General features: G+C 38.5%; 2 protein-coding genes across 5 annotated transcripts in view; one reads left to right on the forward strand and one right to left on the reverse strand.

Moving 5' to 3' along the window:
- rreb1a (ras responsive element binding protein 1a) overlaps nt 1-3442 on the forward strand; it is a 63056-nt gene extending 59614 nt beyond the window's left edge. For both annotated transcript variants that reach the window (XM_017704578.2, XM_017704569.2), the window contains one exon: nt 213-3442. In XM_017704578.2, the coding sequence (XP_017560067.2) occupies nt 213-763 (551 nt within the window). In that variant the 3' untranslated portion in view covers nt 764-3442. The remainder of the gene's footprint in view (nt 1-212) is intronic.
- Nucleotides 1-14012, reverse strand: part of LOC108431448 (zinc finger protein 2 homolog) — a 37352-nt gene extending 23340 nt beyond the window's left edge. Inside the window, exons 1-9 of one of the 3 annotated variants that reach the window (XM_017704597.2) lie at nt 13458-14012; nt 11913-12542; nt 11348-11647; nt 10029-10151; nt 9738-9851; nt 9521-9631; nt 9065-9190; nt 7632-7736; nt 5004-5677 (exon numbers count right to left, since the gene is read on the reverse strand). In XM_017704597.2, coding sequence (XP_017560086.1) covers nt 5571-5677; nt 7632-7736; nt 9065-9190; nt 9521-9631; nt 9738-9851; nt 10029-10151; nt 11348-11647; nt 11913-12542; nt 13458-13653 — 1812 coding nt within the window. In that variant the 5' untranslated portion in view covers nt 13654-14012 and the 3' untranslated portion in view covers nt 5004-5570. Of the gene's footprint in view, nt 1-5003; nt 5843-7631; nt 7737-9064; nt 9191-9520; nt 9632-9737; nt 9852-10028; nt 10152-11347; nt 11648-11912; nt 12543-13457 lie in introns of those variants that run through there. The other 2 variants (XM_017704616.2, XM_037536728.1) reach the window with 2 other exon arrangements.
- Between the last annotated feature and the right edge of the window lie 9686 nt (nt 14013-23698).

Here is a 23698-nt window from a genome sequence, read left to right on the forward strand (position 1 = left end):
ATAGACTTATGTGGTTTTTGACAGTGTTCGGTCTGTATCAAAACTAAAAACGACTTTTTTTTATATAGATCAACAGTGTGTTTTTACATGTAACATACAGTGTCAGAAACCACAAAGCTTAATCAGTGCTTTCAAAAGGGGTTCAATTTCTTTTCTGATGTATAACAGAAAACCAATCAATATTCTAATGGCTTCATTCTCGTGTTTACTAGGTGAACGGCCATACAAGTGTCAAACCTGCGAGCGCACGTTCACCCTGAAACACAGCTTGGTCAGGCATCAGCGGATCCACCAGAAACCCCGTGGGGCAGATGGAGAGGGCTCAACGGGTGGGGTCACGGGTAGAGCTGGCGACGAGGAGGGATTCAGTGGCCCATCCGCAAGCGAGGGAGAATGCACCCCCACCAGCACCAACCCTCCTTCTGAGAATGAAAGTGAAGGCATGGAAACCATTAAGGAGGGTCCATGCTCACAGGAGAAAGATATCAAATCTTCCTCTGCAGCTAAGGAGCCAGAAGTACTGAAGAAGGGACGTGAAGGTGAAGATGCCTCTGTGACAAAGAAGACAGAGCCGGAACCGGCAGCAGAGAACCTCCAACCCAAAGAACCGCCAAAAGAAGAGCAACCTACAAAGTCGCCCACCACCGTCACAGCATTAGAGCAGCCAGAGGGATTCCTACAAGGCCTGTTGGAGATGCACTCAAAGCCCAACACTGAGCACATCATTTCCACCAGTGAGCCCCCCATGCTGGGGGTAGAGTGAAGACCACCCTTTTCTCCAGTGCCCTCTGGCGGTAAAGCAGAGCGCACTCTAGAGGCTGTGCCATACAATTAAAGTACATTTGTGATACAAAACGTTTTTAAAAAAGAAACAAAGATGAACTTTCCAAGTGCCTTTCTACTTTTTGCTATATCTTTATCTAATACCAGATGATCTAGTTGATTTTTTTAGAATATTTTATAAAGATATTTTTTTTGCAATCCTGAGTGAAATCGCATTAAGCAATAAAACAATTTAGCATAATGATTTGTATGATTGACTGAATACAGAATGGTCGTATTATATGGTGAACCAGCAGAGGCTGAAAACAAGCTACTGAGACTACTATGTCAAGGCTTGTACATGCGAGCATAACTGGAATATAACGTTAGCTTACTCTTCAAAGGGCTGTTTCACAGACTCACTTGTACCCTTTAGATTCTTCAGTGATAGGCCTCCAGAGTATCTAAAACTGATGAACTGTTATGCTTTTTTTGTATTTTGTAATGGAGGGTGCATAGAGTTGCAGAGGCTTCAGCAGGAAAGGCAAAGCTGCAGCCAGACATTGCGGATTGCCCTTCACAGAGCGGTGTGCAAGAACTCTTTTTCTTCGTAAAAATAAAATATATGGGCAATATTTGCCTGAAGTATCATGAATCTCACAGCTACGCTGACCGTGTCAGACATCCTGTTTGAACCTTCAGTTTTTGGAAGAAAGTGAAGGACAGGAGTTTTTACTGAGGGAACTGCAGTGTTTTTAATCGAAAGGGCTTGAGAATTGCTTTCCCTCTAAACCAAGAAACCAGTATCACCAACAAAAAACAAGGCCCACATGAACAGATCTAATGTATCTGACAAAAAAAATGATAGGGTCATACGTCCAGGTTTAATGTCTTCCAAAACCCTTGTACTTTAAGCCTTACTAGTGTTTCTTCATAGTTTTTAGGTAGGCCTATTTCAGCCTGTTGGGCAAACACTAGTCTGTATTTTCTTTTTCCATTGATGTGTACTTGAAAACTGTCACCCTGCTGCCTCCTAGTTTTGGATTTGGCGCCAGTTGTGGGTCCATCAACCTTCTGAGCTCCTCTCCTGGTAGGATCTCGAGTCAATCGCATTAGCATTTCTGGTGTTGGGTATAAAAATAGATATATCTGTGTTTTTTGTTTCTTTCTCTTCTCTCGATTGTGTGAACCTCAGACTCAAACAAAGCAAACCTCAAAAGGCATGGAGACAAGTAACGCCAATGGACTGTTAGTTATGATGGACACCTCTCCTGTTTTCTGGACCAGCCATCAGCTGACTGGATGATTCCCACTGACTGGTGTGTAACAACAGGAAACTTTGGATAACGGAAAGTTTGTGGTGATGGGCTGCATGAAACAGAGTATTAACAAGCGAGGCTTTTTTGGGTAAGTGATGGGGAAACAAGTATGGATGTCGTTTTTCCTTACCATGAAGGGCCACTGTCCTCTAGTGGTGAACACTAGTATTTCCCCAACTCTGTTTGTCAGGCACAAGGCTAGTATTGAATGAACTTGAATGAAAAATGCAATCACTTTCTCAATCTGTATATTGAATTCTGGGACTCAGCTTCTCCTAATGCCTTTTCCTGGGTTGGTGTGTGTGAGAGAATGTACTGCGTGTGTATACATGCGCTCGGGTGTGTGTATGTGTGTAGGGATTTCTGTTGAGAATGCACACAGACTGTTTTAAATGTATTTATTGTAACCCAGTGTGGGTAAAGAAGTAAACCGTGGAGAAGCCATGTGTATTAACGCGATTATGCTGCAGAGAGAAATGATTCAGATTCAATACATAGTGCCCCAGCTTAGAACTGGGTCTTTCCTAGCAATAATCACTATTGATCCAAAAGCTTTATGTAGATGTTTTGTATGTGTTTTATAGACTGTGTGGTCTTTTTTCCCCCTGTTTTTGCCATCATTATCACTATTATATCAGTTTGGCTGAGAGGTATGAGTTCTGTTTTCTTTGATTATATATTGCATATAAAACTGTGAAATTTGTTATTCTGCTATGGGTGAATCTTTAGGATAGTTTTGCATGTTAACCTTTTTATGTTGTTTAATTATGGGTGTTTTTTTTTTTTTTTTTTTCCTGTTCCCCCTCCCACACTGTCTTGCTCTCAGGGTTTTTATGAAATGCTTATTCAAAATTATAATTTTTTTTCTTCCTGAGTTGCAAAAATTCTCCCCCACTTTTGATTACTTTTTATTTTTGAACAAGTCGAACTGTCAATCACTACTTTTAGCACTTGACTGTGAATTAAAACGAGTGGGGAAGGATTCACTGAATCCAAGCAAACCCACATTCCTCTCATCTTGCATTTTTTCCCCATGTTTCTCCAGTCTTTTTTCCACACTCCTGGTTCCTTCTCTGTCACTTCATGAGAAAAAGAAACTAAAATATCTAGGCTGGCCTACAAAATGGCAGATTTGTCACTGTCTGAAGTTCTGACCGATATCAAAGGGAGCTTTGCATCGCTGCTACACACACACACACACACACACACACAGACACAATAATTGTACTGGACTTGAATGGAACCGGCATCATCAGAGAGTATTTTGGTACACTACTCCTGTTCTTCAAATGAGTGCTTCAAATTCAGAGATGTAAGCTGTTCTATATCAAAACTATTAAAGCAATAAAGTCCTATTAAAATAATACAAAAGTCTGTTTTTTTTTTTTTTTTTTTTTTTTTTGGTTTTGTTTTTTCTCTTCTCAAATGCACCCCTCTCCCCCTTTTTTTGCTGTTAACTGTAGGCAAAAATAAAAAAAGTAATAAACCTCAAGTAGTAAACCTTGAGAGTAACCAAGACTCAAAAGGTGAACCCATCCTCCTCTGGTCAACACCAGAGAGCAAACAGCATTAGTATAAAATATTATATTACTAAACAGGGAAAACAGGCAGAGCAATGGTTCATTAGATTAGCTGTAGCAGCATGAGGGTCAGTTCATGATGGTGAGGTTTGTACAGTATTGTACAGCATGAAGCTTGATGGTGGTCAAACCTGTCCATAAGGCTGCGAGCCATGGGCATGTACCTCTCCACCAAAGCACTGTCCTAATGATGCCAAGCAACAAGTTCATAACCATTTCTATAGCGGTTTTCTGTGATGTAGCTCTTGGCGGCATTAAATGCTTCAGACATCTGGTACCTGACTCTATACGTTTCTGTAGACATGAGCATTTTACATCAAATCACTCAGTGACTTTGTTTACATCGCAGTGAATAATGCATCAGTGTAATGCGCCATTAACTTCTGTACAGTGAGTACCTTGATGTTAAATGTACAGAAGGCCTTCAGGACAGAGGACAGGGACAGGTTCTGGCTGTTCATCTGAAGTGAGTAGAACAAATAAACTAATCTGGACTGGTTTGTAAATAATTCTTTGGTCTTTATTGAGGTTAATCTTAAAGCTGTCCAACAAGCACACAATTCTAATTTAGATTTTCACTTTCAAAAACAGTTTGGTTTATCTTTGGAGCCATCTCCGTGGTCCTGGATAACTACCTGCTTGTAGAGTTTGGTTTCATCCTGTGTCCCATAAGCTGCCCTGTGCCTTACATCTGTCTGATACATCTGAACCAGCAAATCGGGGACTTGGAAAGAGAGTTTATTGCCTGGAGCAGGTGTGTAATATTGTGGTTGAAACTAAGCTCTGCAGGACCAGGCTAAGAGAATGTTGTTAAAAGGCATCAAATTCAAAATGAGTGAATATTGGCAAAAAACAATAAATGTTATCCGTTTGACCATTAAATATCTTGTGTTTGTAGTGTATTCAATTTAATATATGTTGAAAAGGATTTGCGAATCATCGTTTTCTGACTTTTTGTTTTACACAACGCCCCAACTTCATTGGAATTGGGGTTGTATGTTGTTCGGAAACCCAGTGCTCACTCAGTAGAGCAACTCCCGACTCAGACTGGCTGGACTAAGCAGAATCAGTGTTGTCTTTCATCACATCATCAAATGAAACACTTCTCTTTACTCAGGGTGATGTGCTGATAGAATCTGAACAACCAGTTCAAAATAATGATACACAACCAATGCATGCCTCTTTTCCTATTAAATTCAGTTCCTTCGGCACAGGATAATGCAAATGGTCTTAGTAACAGTCCATACTTGTGTGTTCAGCAGCTTCAGGATCTTCAGATTGCTTTGCAATTGGCTGAGTGGAGTTGCACCAACTTTAACTTCAGGGTCTTATGAAAAAAGTATTCACGTATAGAACTGTTTTATTTGCCAGTATATACCATGTGCTACTTTTGCAATAATAAAACATTACACAGTTTACATTAAATATGTATCAGGACAGAAATGATTGAAAATAGATGTGTAAAGGTTGATGAAGAGTCTGCAGTGTTGTGTCTCACAGAAATATGTACAGAATCACTATTGGCGTCTGGTTTAGGAGGAAGAAGCGTCACTGTAACAGAAGTTCTTTATATTGCTGGTGGATGGTGGGGAAGATGACAGTAGTGTAGAGAAGATGTAACAGATTATAAACCGCTTGTTTGTAAAATATCAAATACAATTGACTGCTGTCTCTGGTTTTGGTCTTAAGGTAATGCGCATATGAGATGTTTCTCTACTGTGGGGCTCAACCTAGCGTAATGTGTTGAGGTGGGAAGTGTTTAGAGAAAGTGTTAAAGCTCATCTCATTGCAGTGCTGGTTTGTACCCATTTTCAAAAGGGTGAAAGTTTTCCTCAGACAACTGCTGGCAATGTAATTTCAATAATGAAGCTCTGCCAGGATGTTGGGTGATGATTTTTCTCTCACTGGCTCAATCTGGTTTGTAAAGCTGTTCTTTTTTCATGTGTATCTTTTTAATAGTTGACACAGGTTCCTCAGCTGACGTCTCCAACTCGCAGCACAGCAGTGAGTCTTCGCCTAGGGAGTTTTATTCAAGTTCAGTTATTTCAAAAAGTAAAGCTGTTGAAATGAATTTGCATGACGTGTATCAGTAGATACTCCTCTGTCGACCCAAGTCTTCTCCAACTCAGAGAATGGCACTGACATATTTAAGTGCTTAAAAAAGGGTGGTGCTGATGACTTCTGCAATGGTAAATAAATGCAATGACATTCATTTAGAAAACTGTTCTCCAGCGTTGTTTTCATTAAAGAAGCACATACTACAATCTTGCAATCATCACGCAAGAGCTTTTCCATATATGTTATCAGTACAAAAGTAACTGCCAACAGCTTAAAAAAAAAAAAAAGCATAATGCAAAAGACCAACAATGAAAGACATTTCCACACACATTCTTTAAGGGCTCATATCACACACACATTATCCAAGCTGGGGTGCAGGAGCCTATCCCAGAAGTCATTGCGTATAAGGCAGGAAACACCCTGAACAGGTCACCAGTCCATCACAGGGCAGACACACAGACAAATATATTCACATCTAGGGACAATTTACCATCACCAGTTCTCCTGACTGCATGTCTCTGGACTGTGGGCGGAAACCGGAGCACCCAGAGAGGAGGCCGACACACATACGGGAAAAACATGCAAACTCTACACAGAAAGGACCCTGTTTGTCTGGCCAGGGCCCTGAGGCCGTGCCACCCTGGCTTATATCACTAACAAACAATTTTTTGTTCTTGCTTTTTTAAAATAATTGAATGTAACATGATATTATTAAAGCTTCAAAACATATCATTCACTCCTCCATTCCATCTCTACAGTCCAGTTTGTTCATATATTACTTTTTAATATTCTTTTTTTCTGGTTGTTTCATGTAGCAACATGTACTCTATCGTTTTTAAAATGTATGATCTGGAATTAAAAACACATGATTACAAAAGGTTTGAGTGGTAAATAAACCCCTTGAATCGTACACTGATCAAACAATTATTAAACAACCAGCTGGTTACTACATTGTCTGACATCAGAGAACTGTAAAGATGTAAAATTGTACTCTTTATTAGGTTCTAAAGCTTTAAAGCTTTAGCTTTTAAGGCCTGTATAAAATGTTTAACAAAACGACGTGAGATGTCTGCTAAGGAACTGTTCAAACCATGATACTCCTATGACACTATGGATAACACCCCTATACTTTTCCTTTTCCCATTTCACCTCCGAAGTTCTTTGAAAAACGTTAGATGATCCAGATGGTGGAAACCGCAGTGTTTGAAATAATAAGCTTGAAGAATTTTTTATATTTCTGTGACTTCTAATGCCACCATGTGTAATGGTGGGCTTTACTAACACACCCTAATATAAAAGTGGTGCCTTTGTTCATCTTCACACATAAACAAAATAAATTCCACCAGTACGTATGTGAAAGAGATCTCACTCGAGAAAAGACGCTTGAATAACAATTGACCAACACTCACTCAGTTTACCAGAAATATCAGGCCCATCAAAGAACTCCAACTGGAGTCGAACCAATTTTAACTCTCACCACATCATCCATTATGGTTAAGCACTTCTCCCCCCCTAATCTGATGAGCTGCTGAAAAAACAGTCACCAAAAAGTGCAAATATAACTGTAATTACAAACCAACCAAAACACTGTACTTCTAATGCAGTTTTGTTAGCTTAATTAACATTCAGTGATATCTCAATATAACATTAACCTCCTATTTTGTCTTGCAATGACAACATTTCATTACAAAATCATTAATGCAAGAAAAAATGACCATTTTACCGTACTAAAAGCAAGTAAGAATTCAGATGCCTATTCATAGTTCTCTAATGCACTACAGAGAATGCTCTTATAGAGCATTATTACACTGAATGTGCATTTGTAACATTTATTTGGCAGTTCTGAATCTAAAAATATCATAAATATGAACACTCATATACATGAATAGATACTCAAATCACCCACACTCACCAAGCTGATCAAAAACCTCTGGATATTTAGAGAGCTCTGACGCTGGACTAGAAAAAGCAGAACTGTCCTCCATTATGCCCTTCTTCTCAGTTTTAAAAGGATGTGCTGTAAACACATTGAACAATAGGTCCAGTAACAGTGTTTGTTATTTACATAACAGTGTTTATTATTAAAGTAATGTTAACAGTCTAATAAGAACCATATTTGCACAAAAAAACAGCACACAATGCTCACAAAGTTCAACAAAAACATCAAGATCTTTATCAGACTCTGATGCTGTGTTGGAGGAGATAACATCCACATCCTGTTCTACAGGGAAACACTGGTCTTCAGATTTAATGTGGTAGGCTGAAAACGCAGAAAGGTCTCTTTACTACTGCCTACACCTAAGACCTGCTTTTTAAAGTTTGTATGCATTTTCAGTATCAAACCAAAGTTAGATAAAATATTTGATTACGACTGTGACATTATGTCTGTTAATCATTCAACTGTTATAAATTATTGATGATGAATCCACATCATCTAATAAACTGAAGCCTTTCTCCTCTGTGTTCCCCAGATGTGCTATAAGAACAAAGAGAAGTCTTTCTGAGTCTAAGACTTTACTGCGGGGCTGTCCTTATCTTATCAGTAAAGGGCCAGCGTGTCTGCAGGTTTTCATTCTAGACAAGCAAACGTTTAATCACTTGAGCTCAGTCTTCAACAGCCAATTATGTTCTCATGCTTTGCTGGAATAAAACCACAGCCACACCAGCAGTTTTTCTGCAATCTTCACATAAAGTGCGACTAAGCACACACACACACACACACACACGTATATATACACAAAATGAGGTCCAAACGTCTGAGAACACATTGAAAATCCTGATTTTTTTTAAACATAAAAATAAATAACTTTTTTTTTTATTTTGCAAAAAAAAATGTTTTTATACGAACAAAGTTATGAGAAGTAAGATGAAGAGATATTCAAGATTCTGCACTACATCCAGCTCACTATTCCAATTTAAACAAATTCATGAAAGTGACCATGTTAAGACCTTTGTACAAAAAGGTCAGATATTTTTTGAGTCTCATCTTTTCCAGTGAAGCTTGTGTTCCAACAACTCTTTGATCTGCTCATCAGAGGCTTTTGCCCAAACTTGTGGAATTTATGTCACCTCGAGTGCAAAAATCATCTTAAAATTCCCTCACATTGTTGTATTGATGATGGAATTTGTCATGAAAAATGCTGTATTAAATTAAAAAGGTATGCAAAATGGAAGAGGGATGGAGAGAGGGTAAACCACGCTCTCTGGACTCTTGGCCACTGATGGCTGTAGAATGGGTACTTATCAAGCACTCTTTTAATGATAGGGCCAATGCTTGTATGATTTTGCCACTCAGGAGCTCCATAGTTGTGCTCTAAGTCATCATAAAACATCACCAAAACTTACCGGGTTCATTAAAAACTTCACAATCTTTAGTGAACTCTTTTGCTGTGCTGGAAGGACTTGAACAAACATTAGCTTCCATCACATCCTCTTCTAAAGGGAAGCTCTCTTCAGTTTTAACGTGCTGTGCTGTAAAACAGACAAGATGCCATTAAAACGTTTTACATCATACACATACTGTGTTATCAATCTGAGCTGATTTAGAACAAATGCCATACTAGACAATGTCATTAGAAAACTTTGATGAATATGCAATGTATGAATATGACTTCATTCCCAAATATCTTTTAAAGACAAATTACAAAACGTTTGTCACAATTCAGAAATACTTTATGAAATTACTGAATATGGAAATATTCATAGAATGATCAGTTGGTACATGGAACATCACTTTGCTCCACTTGAGGAAACTACCACTAAAATCAAAAGTCAACTTAAGAACCCATCACCCATACTCACAACAATTATCACTAACTCCAGAATATTTAGAACACTTTGATGGTGCAGTCGAGATACCTTCTGCTCCTTCCACAAAAGGCAGGCAGCTGTCTTCAGTTTTTCTGTGCCCTGCTGTAAAAAAACAGAAAAGACATACGGCGACAGGCTTAGACAGAAATTTGCTTAGAAAGTGCTTCTTATGTCTCCAGTTAATCTGATACATTAAATACACCCTCACCCAGTTCATCTGACCCTGCATCATCTCCAGAAAGGTCTGAATTTAGGCTACATAAGGTGGTGTCTACATCTTCTGCAAAAGGCAACCTCTGGTCCTCAGATTTAATATGGTATGCTGAGAAATCAGAAAAGACAGGGTACAACAGACATAAGTTTCATTTCATTAGTAGGTGTTGTTCTGTCAAGGTACAGCCCTACTTTCTATGAATCATTTGACCAAATCAATGCATCATAACTTGTCCAACTTATAGTTCTTTAAAGCTGCACATTATTTAAGAGTCATCATACTAACATAGCTCATCAGAAGCTCCAGGGTCATCAGACTGTATTGATGATGGGCTGGTTGGAGCTGAACCGATTTTAACTTCTTCCACATCATCCGTCCAGTTCTTTTCTTCTGTGTTATGTTGAAGTGCTTTAAAAAATTAAAAAATATATATGTCAGTGTCTAGCATTTGCATAGTGTCTGAGTAAAGGTGGAACAACACCACTTTTCTTTTCTCATACTGACACTAAAACCTTGGCCGATACTGATTCAATATTCTTTTTTTTGTTAAATCTAACTGAACCCTACTTTTTGTTTAATGAATGGTGGAGAAATCTATTTTACACATCCCCAGAATGCAATTCCTCTGCAGCTAAAAAGCTAAACTAGTTCTGGTTTACATCGAATTGTAACTTACCAAGATTTTGGATTCTCACATTTAATAGATTTGTGACCCTTAAAGGTTTGACTGCAAGGAGGAATAAGGCTCAACCAAAGGCAATACAAGCTGAACATCTCCTACTGCAGATTTTGTATAGATTTTTCATTGTATTATATCACTGTACTAATGAAGGCTTCAATATGCATTAATATTCCTTTTTTTATATTGCTTTAGATCTGAAAAAAATCCACAAGTGTTTTAAACCAAAGAAAAAAACAAAGAAGCTGCCTGCATTCTCAGATAATGGACTGGCTATGACAGAGCTCAGATATCAACATCACTGAATTATTTGTATTGCGAGAAGCAGAAAATGCAACCAACATCTAAGACTGAACTTTGGAGATATGGAAAAACATCTCTGCAGATTTGTTTAAAAAGCTGAATGCATGTCTCCTGAAAAGAATGGAAGCTGTAATAAAGAAAAAAGGCAGTCTCATTAACTGCTGCTAGAATTAATATTATAATTAATGTAGCTTCAGTGTAATGTGTTTGCTTGAATATATATTTTCAGTAAATGTTTACACTTGCAAAAATGCAGCGATGACCATAAACTGACCATAATTTTCTTTACTCTAAACCTGGCTCTAATCCTAATCTTAAATGCAACCCAAAACCTAAACCCAACCCTCAACCTGGTCCAAATCCTAACCCTAACCCCAGCCCTGTTTAGAATCAACTGAGTTTCAACAGCTTGTTAACAATTTGAACATCTGTAGATAATCTATAGGGGACTATAGTTGACGATCCAATAAAGTGAGACCTAAAAATCTAACTTGAACCTTGATAACCAAAAAAAAAAAGTTTTTGCACTATTTTAAGAATGAAACATGTGTTTTGTTAAAAAAAAAAAAAAAAAAAAAAAACCCACAGTAATTTGGAACAATACAGAACTGTTTTTACATACCTCCATGAATCACACGCATGTGTTTTTTCATGGATTGTGAATAAGGGAAGCATTTGTAACAGACTGAGCACTGATAGGGTTTCTCTCCAGAGTGAACCCGCTGATGCTCCTTTAGATGTCCTATCTGACGAAACCTCTTCCCACACTGAGTGCATTTATAAGGCTTCTCTCCAGTGTGAACTCGCTGATGGACCACCAGATCCTTCGCTTGGCTGAAACTCTTCCCGCACTGGCAGCACTGATGTCGAGTGTCTTCTTTATATGTGCTCTGGTGACACTGAGTGTTCTGGAGCAGAACTCCTTAAAGAGAAAAAAGCAGTGTTGCTTGAGTGACAATAATCCAATATTCTTACACTAAAGCTAAATTATTAGACTGTGAAGACTGAAGAAAATACATTCTGTTTCAGAATGGTGGCTGTAAATTGCTGTACATAATCAAATGGTGCCATCCGAACACATAAAAACTGCATTCAACTAGCCAATTAATTACAAGTATATCAGTAGATCAGTATATCTAAAGCTGTATCTACTGTACATGTTGAGCATAAAATCAATGCTCTCTTACCTGAATGAAGCATAACCTGATGCTTTTCCAGAGCTGATAAGCAAGTGAAGCGTCTGTCACAGTCTGAGCAATGATAAGGCTTTTCACATGTATGATTACGCTGATGAGCTTTAAAGTTCTGTCTCCAGCGAAAACTCTCCCCACACTGAGTGCACTGGTACGGCTTTTCTCCTGTGTGCACTCGCTGGTGAATTTCAACCTGTGCATGTCGTGTGAACTTCTTCCCGCACTGAGAGCACTCATGTGGACTCTTGTCTATGTCGAACAGCACAGGTTCAGCCTCATGAGTCTGCATGTGTCTCCTCAGATCACTGGGACGTCCGAAGCCCTTTAAGCATATTGAGCAGTTGTGTTCTCTCACACCGGTATGAATTCCCAAATGCGCCTTCAGGTCTCCTGATCTGTAAAACCTCTTACAACACACAAAACATTCAAAGGCTTTGTCCCCCGCGTGACCTTTCCTGTGAACACGCAGGGCTGACCGCTGTCTGAAGCATTTGTTACACTCAGAGCACCGAAAAGGCTTCTCTCCGGTGTGAATTCGCTCGTGCTGCTCCAACGTCTGACGCCTTGCAAACTTTCGTCCACAGTAAGAACATGTAAAGCACTTCCTATCAATGTCATCAGTCCCTAAAAGAAAAAAAGCTAATGCTAATATTAACAGTAAGCAAAAGAGCATAAACAAATAGGTGGACTGCACGGTATGGTCATGAACTGTGGTGTGGAATAAAGCTGTTGGATAATGTCATGATGATGTGGAAGGTGATGTCTTTCAGATTAACCAACAGTATTATTATTATTATTATTATTTACATTTTTACATTTACAGCATTTAGCAGATGCTCTTTTCCAGAGTGACTAACAAGAAGTGCATTGTCTATCTAGAGAAGGTATCTTTGCTAGTTACCAATAGGTTAGAGAGAGAGCCGGTCCTGAGCTCAGATACTGCTAGAAACAAAAAGTCACTGTTGATACCCAGAGAAAAGGAACAGAGTTGAACAGAGAACAGTGCAGTGCAATATAATACAATACAATGCATAAGTGCAGTATTACAATCAATACTGAATTCAGTGCTCATTTAAGTGCTGTATAACGAGATGTGTCTTCAGTCTGCGTTTGAAGACAGCAAGACTCTTATTATTATTATTATTACAGTATTAGATTCAGTTCACTTCTTGCCACACTGGTTGGGATTAAGAAAGGGTTAGGCTGGTTTCTACTTTGTCTACCTCTACTCTAAAAGCACAGGTGAACTACTGCCTTATCATAACAAATATACAGTAAACTTAAAAATACATGTTCTGTATGCATTGACAGTGCAATGGTAAGTATTGTCATATTGCCCATCTCTAGTTTTAAATGTGACAGCTTTACATATTTAATAACTTAACAGCTCTTTAAAGATGAATAATAATAGATGTGTTAAGACAGGCAAGGCACTGAAACTGGTATTTATATACACACTGTATGCTTCAAGCTGCTTCAGTCTGAGTTTAGAGAGAGGAGACAACTTCACTTCTCCAAATACATCAGTAAGTTACTCACTAAAGCCAGGTTCTTCAGGGTCTTCAAAGAACTCAATAATGGGACTTGAGGAAGCTACGCCAAGTTTTCTCTCCCAGTCTACATTACATTCATCTCCACTGGTCACTGCAGTGAGTTCCCCTTTTCTTTGATACTGTTCAGGTTCAGGCACAATAGCACTGTGACCTTCTGTCTCCCTGACAACAGCCATCTCCATTATTATTATTATTACTATTATTGTTGTTGTTGTTGTTCTCAGCTAGATAAGTCAGCAACACAGCAAAATAAATAGATAGGACTCAGACTAGCTTAGGCCATGTTTCAGCTTGTAATAAGCTCTAGGCAGCACATTCAGGTCGCACATCTAACGGTAATACAATTTAACACAGGTTATACCAAATATGTTCGTGTATGTGGCTGAATATAAGCTGTTCTCTGTCGTCTTAACAACACTGTTTGGCTTTGACTTGGTTTAATAAAGGACTCTGAAACTGTTCTGACAGATATTCAGCCACGTTCACGAGACATTCACCTCAGGCGGTGGTCCTCGCTGCGGTTTCTAAGCAGCTAAATGAATACAACCACGCAGGCAACTGTGTGAGCCCAGCAACAACCACCACATAAAAGCACGGTTTATTCAAAATAAAAGTACTCGACTAAACCCTCCCTTTTAGGAGTTAACTAAAGTTTAGCATTACATACTGATGATAAATAAACCTGCACACAGTTAAGAGGATATAAACTGGAGCCGCAGTTTCGTTTTTACAGCAGAGTGGTCATGAAAAGGGGTCAGCAATGTTTATCTGTGCAATCTGGATTTTATAAAATCTATAATCTATATGTCAAATCATTTCTGTTCTCTTCTACATATTGTGCTGTTAACCAAACAACAACACTAAAATTATTATATTTTATTATGATTTTAGGCTTTTATTAAATATTTGTCTTAATGATTCCATGAGAGTGGTGTATGCGCTTTGGTGGAAACTGTGATGAACATCTTGCACCTCTTAGTTTAGTTTAGTTTAGTTTAGTTTAGTTTAGTTTAGTTTAGTTTAGTTTAGTTTGTTTTTATAAACGTAATCTGGTCTCCAGTCTTTGGAAAGGTTAAGTCTTTACTTTTCTTTTTACAGGACTTCTGCCTATAATATTAAACTCAAACAATGCAAAATTCTGAAAAGGATATAATGATAGTTTTGCAGATGTAATCGACTTATTAAGATGTTTATACTTACGTTTTATTTACCTGTATTGTTTGTTTTCTTTGTGCCTGTTGTTTGACTTACCTGTTTGTAATATTATTGGTCATGTTCTTGTCATTTTTTGGTATGTTGAACTGCATAATCAATAAATAACAACAACAATAATCATCAGCATCAGCATCATCAGCATCATCCTGCAGGTTTCATCTCCAAGCAAAATCTAAATCAATCTGCTAATCAAAAGCTTCTAAAGGAAATAATTAGAAGTATCAGGTTGTGGCTAAAGTCTGTATGAATGTAGCAGGTTTGCGATACTAGATTTACATGCTGTAAGTTGCAACATTTCAGCGTATTTTTCACTTGTTTTCATTTTAATGCTGTTTATTTGTTTATTTGCAAACACGTAAAAAGCGACTTTATCTTTGCAGTTCACTCAAATGTCAAAGTAACCCAGGTTTCTTCACTTCACTTCTTTAAGGGATAACGTTTTATGTAGTATATAAACTGTTTGTCCACACAAAACAGTTTAAGTGGGAAAAACAGCCTTTTAACACTTCTAATGATTCAAAATTCAAATCATCAACAAATCATTTCACAAATCAATGTCACTGCTTAATGATTTTTTTTAACTATAATACAGAGTCATTGAGGTCACACTGAATGTAACGACCTGCCGATTATGATAATTAAATATAGCCCATAGTTTTAAAGCAATTGCATTAGACATAGTGTGCATTTAGGAAGAATGGTCTCGTATGATAAGCTTTTATGTTGTACATTGTGCCAGCATCACATCCTCAGTAAATTGTGGAGTCTTGAGGATCCACAGAGTCCAAAACATTGTGGAAAGGAGATGCTTTAAGATGACTTTAAGCCTGCAGGAGCACCTTGTACCTGTAAAATTGAGGCTGTCAAAAAGATCACAAATGAGGTCCTAACAGCAAAGGCATCAAAGGCAATTTTGTGGAATCCTCTAAGGTACTTACTGATGGTGAAGTTAGAGAAGAAGGAACAAAGGCAGAGAAGTCAGGTGTAGCTGATGAAGTACTCACAGCAGATATGGAACGGAGGCACCTTTTATGTGGATTTGAGCACTGGATCCTGTCTTTAGGCCTTAAAAATGACACTCTGTATACCCATACCCATCAATGTTACTATTATTATTATTATTATTATTATTATTATTATTATTATTATAGTTAGCACTGTGCAAAATGTGTGCCTTAATCACCACACACTTCAAGTGCTTCAAGTTTTTAAGTCATCTCATGTAGACATGCTTGTATAATTTATGACCTACTGTTTTCTGTGAAAATGTACATAAGCTACATAAAGTGAACAACATTAGTTGCAGCCACTTTGAAGCTGATACTGTATCTGTGCATTTGTCATTGTTGTCTTTTTTGTAAATTACATTCAGTTATCTTTATTATTATTATTATTATTATTATTATTATTATTTATTGATACTCCCACTTTACTCCCACTTCCACTCTGCTGAAATTCACAGCAGAGTGGGAATAGAGCACTGCAGGACTAAAGACCACCCTTTAGGTAAATATTAGAATTATTACTTATTCCTCAAAAGACTAAATTAAATGTATTAAAAGCATTTCTAACGCTGTGATCCTGGACTTCACTCATGTGGAGTAACTTCACTAAATTAGTGTTTATTAACAAACTTAATAAGAAAATACAAGTGATACATTATTCATCTGGCATCCTATGATATTTTCCTATCCTGGCAAAAAGCGTTCTAGATAGTCCCAAAAAGGCGTTCTTGTATGGCTTGTAACAATAGTGGAACCCTTTTGGCGCTATATAGAACCATATACAACACATCCTCCATCAATCTGAGAAACACTTTCATGATGCAAAGAACCCTTTATAGAACAATTTTCTTCACTAAAGAACCCTTAAATACCAATCTTTTTAAATGGTGTACATCAACCGACCTTGTGATGACCTGGATGACCTAGTGGTGTGATTTTAATGACTGAGTCTGCCCTTAGAGGCAGATCTTTAGCTGCACAGAATGATGCACAGTATGACTCGCACATTTGCAGAGACTATTTTTGTTAGTTTAATAATGAATTAATTAAGCTAATTTAAGACAAGGCAGATATTCAGAACCCATTATGCCCCTGATGAAAATGCTGATTGCATGCAATACAGTTTTGATTGTCTGACTTGTTCAGTACAGAATTTTAATTCTAACAATAAATCTAATAATAACTTCGGCATGTCAGCTCTCACCTGTGTGTGTGACAGACAGTATGAGCACAAGTGTCCTGTTATGACAATGGTGCCTCAAGGGGTGAAACTGGGGTGGGCCTAAAGGCCTCAAATACTGAGTACTAATACTATATTGGGGTTTTGGAGGTGGGGGAAGCCCTGTTTTTTTCCATCAGTGTTTCCATCAGGAAACATATTGTTGTGTTCATGCATTCATCTGCACATATAGACAGCGTGCTGCACTTCCTGCATACCTCATTGTGCATCTTGCACAATTGGACACTAGACACTTTGTTTGGTACAATATTTGCACATATTTATTTATTCATTCATTCAGTGTGGTCATTTTATACCATTAACTGTAAATTCTTGTACAGTAATTATTGCACTGCATCTCCCATCTGAGGTTATAGATATTATCACAGATTGTTGTATTTTTCTATCTATCTATCTATCTATCTATCTATCTATCTATCTATCTATCTATCTATCTATCTATCTATCTTACTTCATGCGTTATTTCCTTTCTCTGTTTCAACCATTTTTTTGGCGAAGCAGACTTCAACCAGAGAGCATATATATATATATATATATATATATGCTCATATCAATGTTGTCGGAACAAAACCTCTGAAATAAAATATCTCTAAAATGGTAACTTTACAGGAAAAGGAAAAAAAAAACAAAGAACAGGAACAGAAAAAAGTGGAACCAGAATTTTTTTCTAAGTCATTTTGGGACATTTCTTTTAGTCCATTCATCATGAAATTTACATACAATATAAAAGGTAACAGATATTTTCAAATGAAAAATGTCTAAAATGGATGTGATGTTTTCTTCCGACAACAGCAATTAGTGAAAATTAGCTTATGACCAGAATCAGGTTTGTTTAATGAATCAGTGTGCGGAAGTGTTTTGGCTCAGGAGGACTAAAGGACACACTAAGGGGACACTGCATAACAGAACCATTAAACCCCCAAGCGTTCAAGCCTGTACTGCTCCTTTGGAGTATGCCACGATCTCAGTCATTTGGGGGACAGTTGCCTTTCTGTTTTACCTTACATGTTGCACTAATACATGAGCATCACGTTCATGGAGTGCATGTCTTTGAACACAATTTCCAACCCTATTTACTTAGATCTTACCCATAGATCTAAATGCAAATGTCCCTGCTGTTTCTATTGAAACATTGGTTAGCTAAGCAGTCTTTGCGACTGAAGCGACTGATCTGTGCCTCAATATTGATTCATCTTTTAAAGTCACTTAGACCTTTTCCTCTTGCAATAGTAATCAAAATTGAGCTAAACTGGGCCTGCTTAACATTTTTATGCATGACACAGAGCTGGTGGTATCCTGTGATGAGCAAACTTCAGTTTGCTCTACAAATATCAAAAAACAAAACTAACTCTAGAAACTAATCCACCTGTGTCATAATGCATTTTTTGTCATTGTGGGGTTTTTGAATAGTATAATAGAGCTAAATGTGAACAGGTTGTGCCCATTCTGACTTAAACAAAGGCACTTAAAGTTTGCAAATGACATTCCATGTGTTTTATATGAAGCTTGTAACCGACATTACCATATACAGTGCCCTCCATATTGGCACCCCTGGTAATCATGTGCCACTGCACAAAACATGGCAGGATGTTAATTGTATTTTGTGCAGTATGTCTGTTTGGGGGTGGCACGGTGGCGTGGTGGGTAGCGCTGTCGCCTCACAGCTAGGAGGGCCTGGGTTCGATTCCCCGGCCGGGTGACCGGGGTCCTCTCTGTGTGGAGTTTGCATGTTCTCCCCGTGTCTGCGTGGGTTTCCTCCGTGTTCTCCGGTTTCCTCCCACAGTCCAAAGACTTGCAGTCAGGCCAATTGGACATGCTAAACTGCCCCTGTGTGTGAGTGTGTGGGTGACTGTCTGTGTCTGTGTGTCTGCCCTGCGATGGACTGGCGACCTGTCCAGGGTGTATCCTGCCTTCCACCCGAAGACTGCTGGGATAGGCTCCAGCTCCCCCCCGCGACCCTGATGGAGAAGCGGCTTAGAAAATGGATGGATGTCTGTTTGGAAGCATCTGTTCTTGTAATGTTTCTCCACCCACTTTATTCAGTTTTTTTTTCCACAATTTGTCACCAGCCTGTAGGTCTTTAATAGAGAGTCACTCAGATGATTGAACATAAGTTGGAATAATTCTACTTTACATTTCCCCATGATCATGGAGGATGAGTACATTTCCATGGCATGACACAAATCAGGGGTAATATGACATAATGTCCACAAGATGGCAGTCAAGTGAAGCAAGAGCACCTCACTGCAGAATTCTGTTTGAGCTCATTTGTAGTCAAGCATTAGTGTTTGACTTATATTTATCATGATAACATGCACTGATGTATTACATACATTGTTAGCTTTTGTATAAAAGCAGATGTTATTTGTTTCCCCCTGCAGAGTTCCACATTAAGGAGTACAACAAATGGGCCAAAATGGCACACCACAGTCATTGCTCACAGTCATGATTCAGATGGGCTGCTTGTACTGCAGGGAAGAAGGAAATCAGGTTTAGATTACAGGTGTGCCATGCGCTTGCAGTATAAAGATCATTCTAGATGCTTTAAAGGAATACTCCAGTGTTTCTCAATCTGCTGCATCAGTTCAATATGGTCCACACACAATCATTTTAATACATTTTCCTGAACAGAAAACCAGTGGACTTGAAGTGCAAGCCAATGGAAAGTCGCTTCTGCCCCTCAGCACCTGCTCACTGGCCTCCATTATGAGTTAGTTTTGATTGAACAGATTTTAGGGAAAGCACACAGAAATTAATGTTCTTGGTAATCGACCATTTGATACATATGCAGTAGATGGATATGAGGTTGAAAACACTGGAGTATTTCTTTAATAGATCTCCAGCCTGGTGTGTCTGCTGGCCCTGGGTACCCTGAGGTAATGAGTGGTGCTGCATGACTAGTAATCTGAAAGTATGTGGTGGCAAACTGAGCGAGTCTAGCCCGTACAATAAGAATATGTGCGCTGACAATCAATTAAATAGTAAATATATAAAAACATGACGTAGTGTAGTGAATACGAATAAGACACATAGATAAAAATACAATTGTATTAAGTTTAGATTTACAGGGACAGAGCACATTAATAAATAATGCACGAGTATGAATAAATAAATAAAATAATTAAACAGAATCAAGTTGAACATACTTTTGGTCATGTTCTCATATTTCATCAACAGTATGCGTTTTCACAGCATTGGGGCAGATATTTCTTGAAATGTACTCTGAGGGTTGCTTTGGTACCATAAAAGTAAGGGCCAATCCCATTTCTTATTTTAACCCCTAGCCCTTGGTTTTGAGTGTCACCTTGTTGCTTGGAACTGAGTTACAAGTTTTAGTTGTTAAAATCTTCCTATACAAAATGGGACCCTCAAATAAAAAAGAAGATTACTTCATTAACAGGCTGCTAGTGGTGCTCTGTAGACGACCCCAATAGTTATCGTAATTTTTAATGGAGGAAATACTCACATTTGTGGGTTTCTTTGGTCACTTGTACAGTTGTCTTGCTGGTTTTTCTTTTTTGCTCATAACACTCATTTTGGAGTGTGTCTCTGAAAAAAGTGGTCATGGAGTGTGTCTCTGTTTGGAGGGCCATGTAGCCATAATACTTCGCCCCACTCCTCCATCTCAACAAAAATCAAGACACCATACCCCTAGTCGTAAACACTAGGGCTAAGTGGTAGGAGCAGGGGGTGAAACTGGAGTAAAACCCACAAATATTTGAGCTACCTCAGACATGATGGCTGTATCTGGCTACGCAGGGTCAGCTAGACAATTATACAACAGAATTCTTTGGAATCACTTCAGATTTAGCAGTGTAAATAACTAAATAATCTAGGTATCTGTCAGTGCACTTTATCATGGTGAATAATTAAAACAGCTTCATGAAGACTGTACTGCAAATGACTTTCATTTCCATCAAAGAATAACAGTTCTATTGGCCGTTTTAATGAACATGCCAGAGTCTAACCCTTGATTGCGCTTTGTAGAATTAACACCTACATAATTTCAATCACACACTTGGTGGCTATATTAAACACTGTTTTGCAGCATGTAAATGATTCACAGTGTAAGCTAACCAAGCTAAAGGGCAACCCAAACAAAGTACTTCAAAAGTAAACAATGAGAGAATCCCAAATCCAACATTTCACTTCAAATTATTTTATATTATTTTATAAATTATTTTATATTTTATTTTATATTTTATTATTTTAATAAGTTTTTATTCACATACTCATCAAAACAAACTATAGATACATTGTGATTAAAATATTTATCAGCTGTTTTGTGCTGATATTTGTTCTTTTCATTTGTACTCAAAAGCAAATTTGCCATGTTTGACAAGTCATTGTCACTCTTACAAAGGCTGCTTAAGATAACTGAGCAAAATTGGCAAATGTAGCCTTTATAGCAAATGACGCCTGTTGGAAAAAGTACTTATAAACAGTTATGTAGGGTTATGTCAGTTAACATGAAAAGCTTATGCAGGTGTCATGTAGCCTTATGAACAGGTACCCTACAGTAAAGTGTTACCCAGCAAAGAAATATGCTAAATTATTAGTGCAGAGACATTTCAGCAGCTGTTATAACTAGAACCTCTGTTTGTTACAATCAATTCCTCCTAAGGAGTAAGTTATATCATTTGCACTTGTGCTGCTTTCAGCTGAATTGTTCACAAACAGTAGGTGCCCTGAATATAGTTTATGTTTTCATTTGTAGTAGAGATGTTCAGGCTGCTTGTATAAAGATTTATTAATTTTGCTAAAATAAATAAAACATATTTTGCAAAAACCAAAATGTGTTAGCCTGTTCTCCACTTCCTCCAGTAGGCAGCTGGCTGAAAAGGCTGTCTGCCTAAGGGATGCAGGTATCATACAATTCCATCTTGTCATTGATCTACCAAATCTGTTGTCAATTATCTTCTGCTTGATGAACACACACACACACACACACACACACACACACACACACGCGCGCGCGCGAGAACAGTACTGTGATGGGTATAAGCGAAATGTCCTGTCCAGCCTGTTGAGGAGAGCATGAGCGGGGGTTCTGGGTGACTGCTCCTGTCACTCACTTCATTTTCCACTCACTGCAGCTTCTACTGACCAGCTCTACCCTTCAATGTCACTTTTTAGATTAAAAACCTTAGGATAGAGGAGCTACTAAATATAAAAACATGCCCTCGAGGCAACGGTATAACACTAGATAATTAATAACAAGGTAACTTGAAAGGGTAGTCAGCAAAAATGTATCTGCTTCATCATAAATGGATCATTCTACCAAATTAGTTTGAACTGCAGTCCCACAGCAAAAAATAAATAAACAAATAATCTTCTTCTTCTTCTTCTTTCGGCTGCTCCCTTTAAGGGTTTCCACAGCAGATCATCTGCCTCCATCTTGCCCTATCCACTGCCTCCTCTACTTTTACACCAACCATCTCCATGTCCACCTTCACTACATCCATAAACCCATCTCCACCCACTCCATCCTGCCTGCACCCTCTTCTTCACCTCTTTTCTACACTGTCCATTGCTCTGGATGGTTGACCCAAGATATTTGAAGTCATCCACCTTTATGACCTCTACCCATCTTCACCTTTCCACCTGCCTCCCTCTCATTCACACACATGTATTCCGTCTTGTCTCTACTGACCTTCATTCCTCTCCTCTCCAGTGCAAACCTCCACCTCTCCAGATACCTGCTCTCTACTCTCACCACAGATTACAATGTCATCTGCAAACATCATGGTCCATGGAGCCTCCTGCCTGACCTTGTCTGTCAACCTTTCCATCACCATTGCAAACAAGAAGGGGCTCAAAGCTGATCCCTGATGTAACCCTACCTTCACCATGAAACCATTTGTCACTCCAACTGCACACCTCACCACTGTCTCACTGTCTATCCTCATACATGTCCTGCACCACCCTAACATACTTTTCAGCTGCACCTGACTTCCTCATACAGTACCACAGTTCCTCTCTTGGCACCCTATCATATGCCTTCTTCTGACCTTCTCTGTACTTCTCTACCAACACTCTCAATGCAAAAATCTGTGGTACTCTTTCTGGGCATGAAACCAAACTGCTGCTCACTGATCTGGACCTCTCAACTTAGCCTTGCTTCAAAAACTCTTTCCCATACCTTCATGGTGTGGCTCATCAACTTTATACCTCTGTAGTTACTGCAGCTCTGCACATCACCCTTGTTCTTAAAAATGGGGACCAGTACACTGTTTCTCCACTCATCAGGCATCCTCTCACTCTCCAGGATTTTGTTAAACAACCTTTTTACATTACATTACATTTACATTTAGCAGACGCTTTTATCCAAAGCGACTTACAAATAATGTGATACATAGGACAAACATAGTCAGGCCTTAAAGGAGGCCAAGGGGTAATAGTGGGGTAGAGAAGGGAAGGAGGGCAAGAAGGAGATGAGGTTGGTAGTGGTAAGATTTGCAAGAGGCGATTAGAGCAAGTGCTCCCTGAAGAGCTCTGTCTTCAGAAGTTTCTTAAAAATAGCGAGGGACGCCCCTGCTCTGACAGTGGAAGTTTTAACCTGGTTAAAAAGTCCACTGCCTTCTCTCCTAAACATCTCCATACCTCCACAGGTATGTCATCTGGACCAACTGCCTTTCCATTCTTCATCCTTTTTAAAGCTGCCCTCACTTCCACCTTACCAATTCTCTACACTTCCTGATCCACTATCTCTCCCTCCGTTGTCCTTCTCTCTCTCATTTTCCTCATTCATTAGTTCTTCAAAGTACT

The sequence above is a fragment of the Pygocentrus nattereri genome, chromosome 3 (assembly GCF_015220715.1).
Source record: "Pygocentrus nattereri isolate fPygNat1 chromosome 3, fPygNat1.pri, whole genome shotgun sequence".
In the NCBI taxonomy this organism is placed as follows: Eukaryota; Metazoa; Chordata; class Actinopteri; order Characiformes; family Serrasalmidae; genus Pygocentrus; species Pygocentrus nattereri.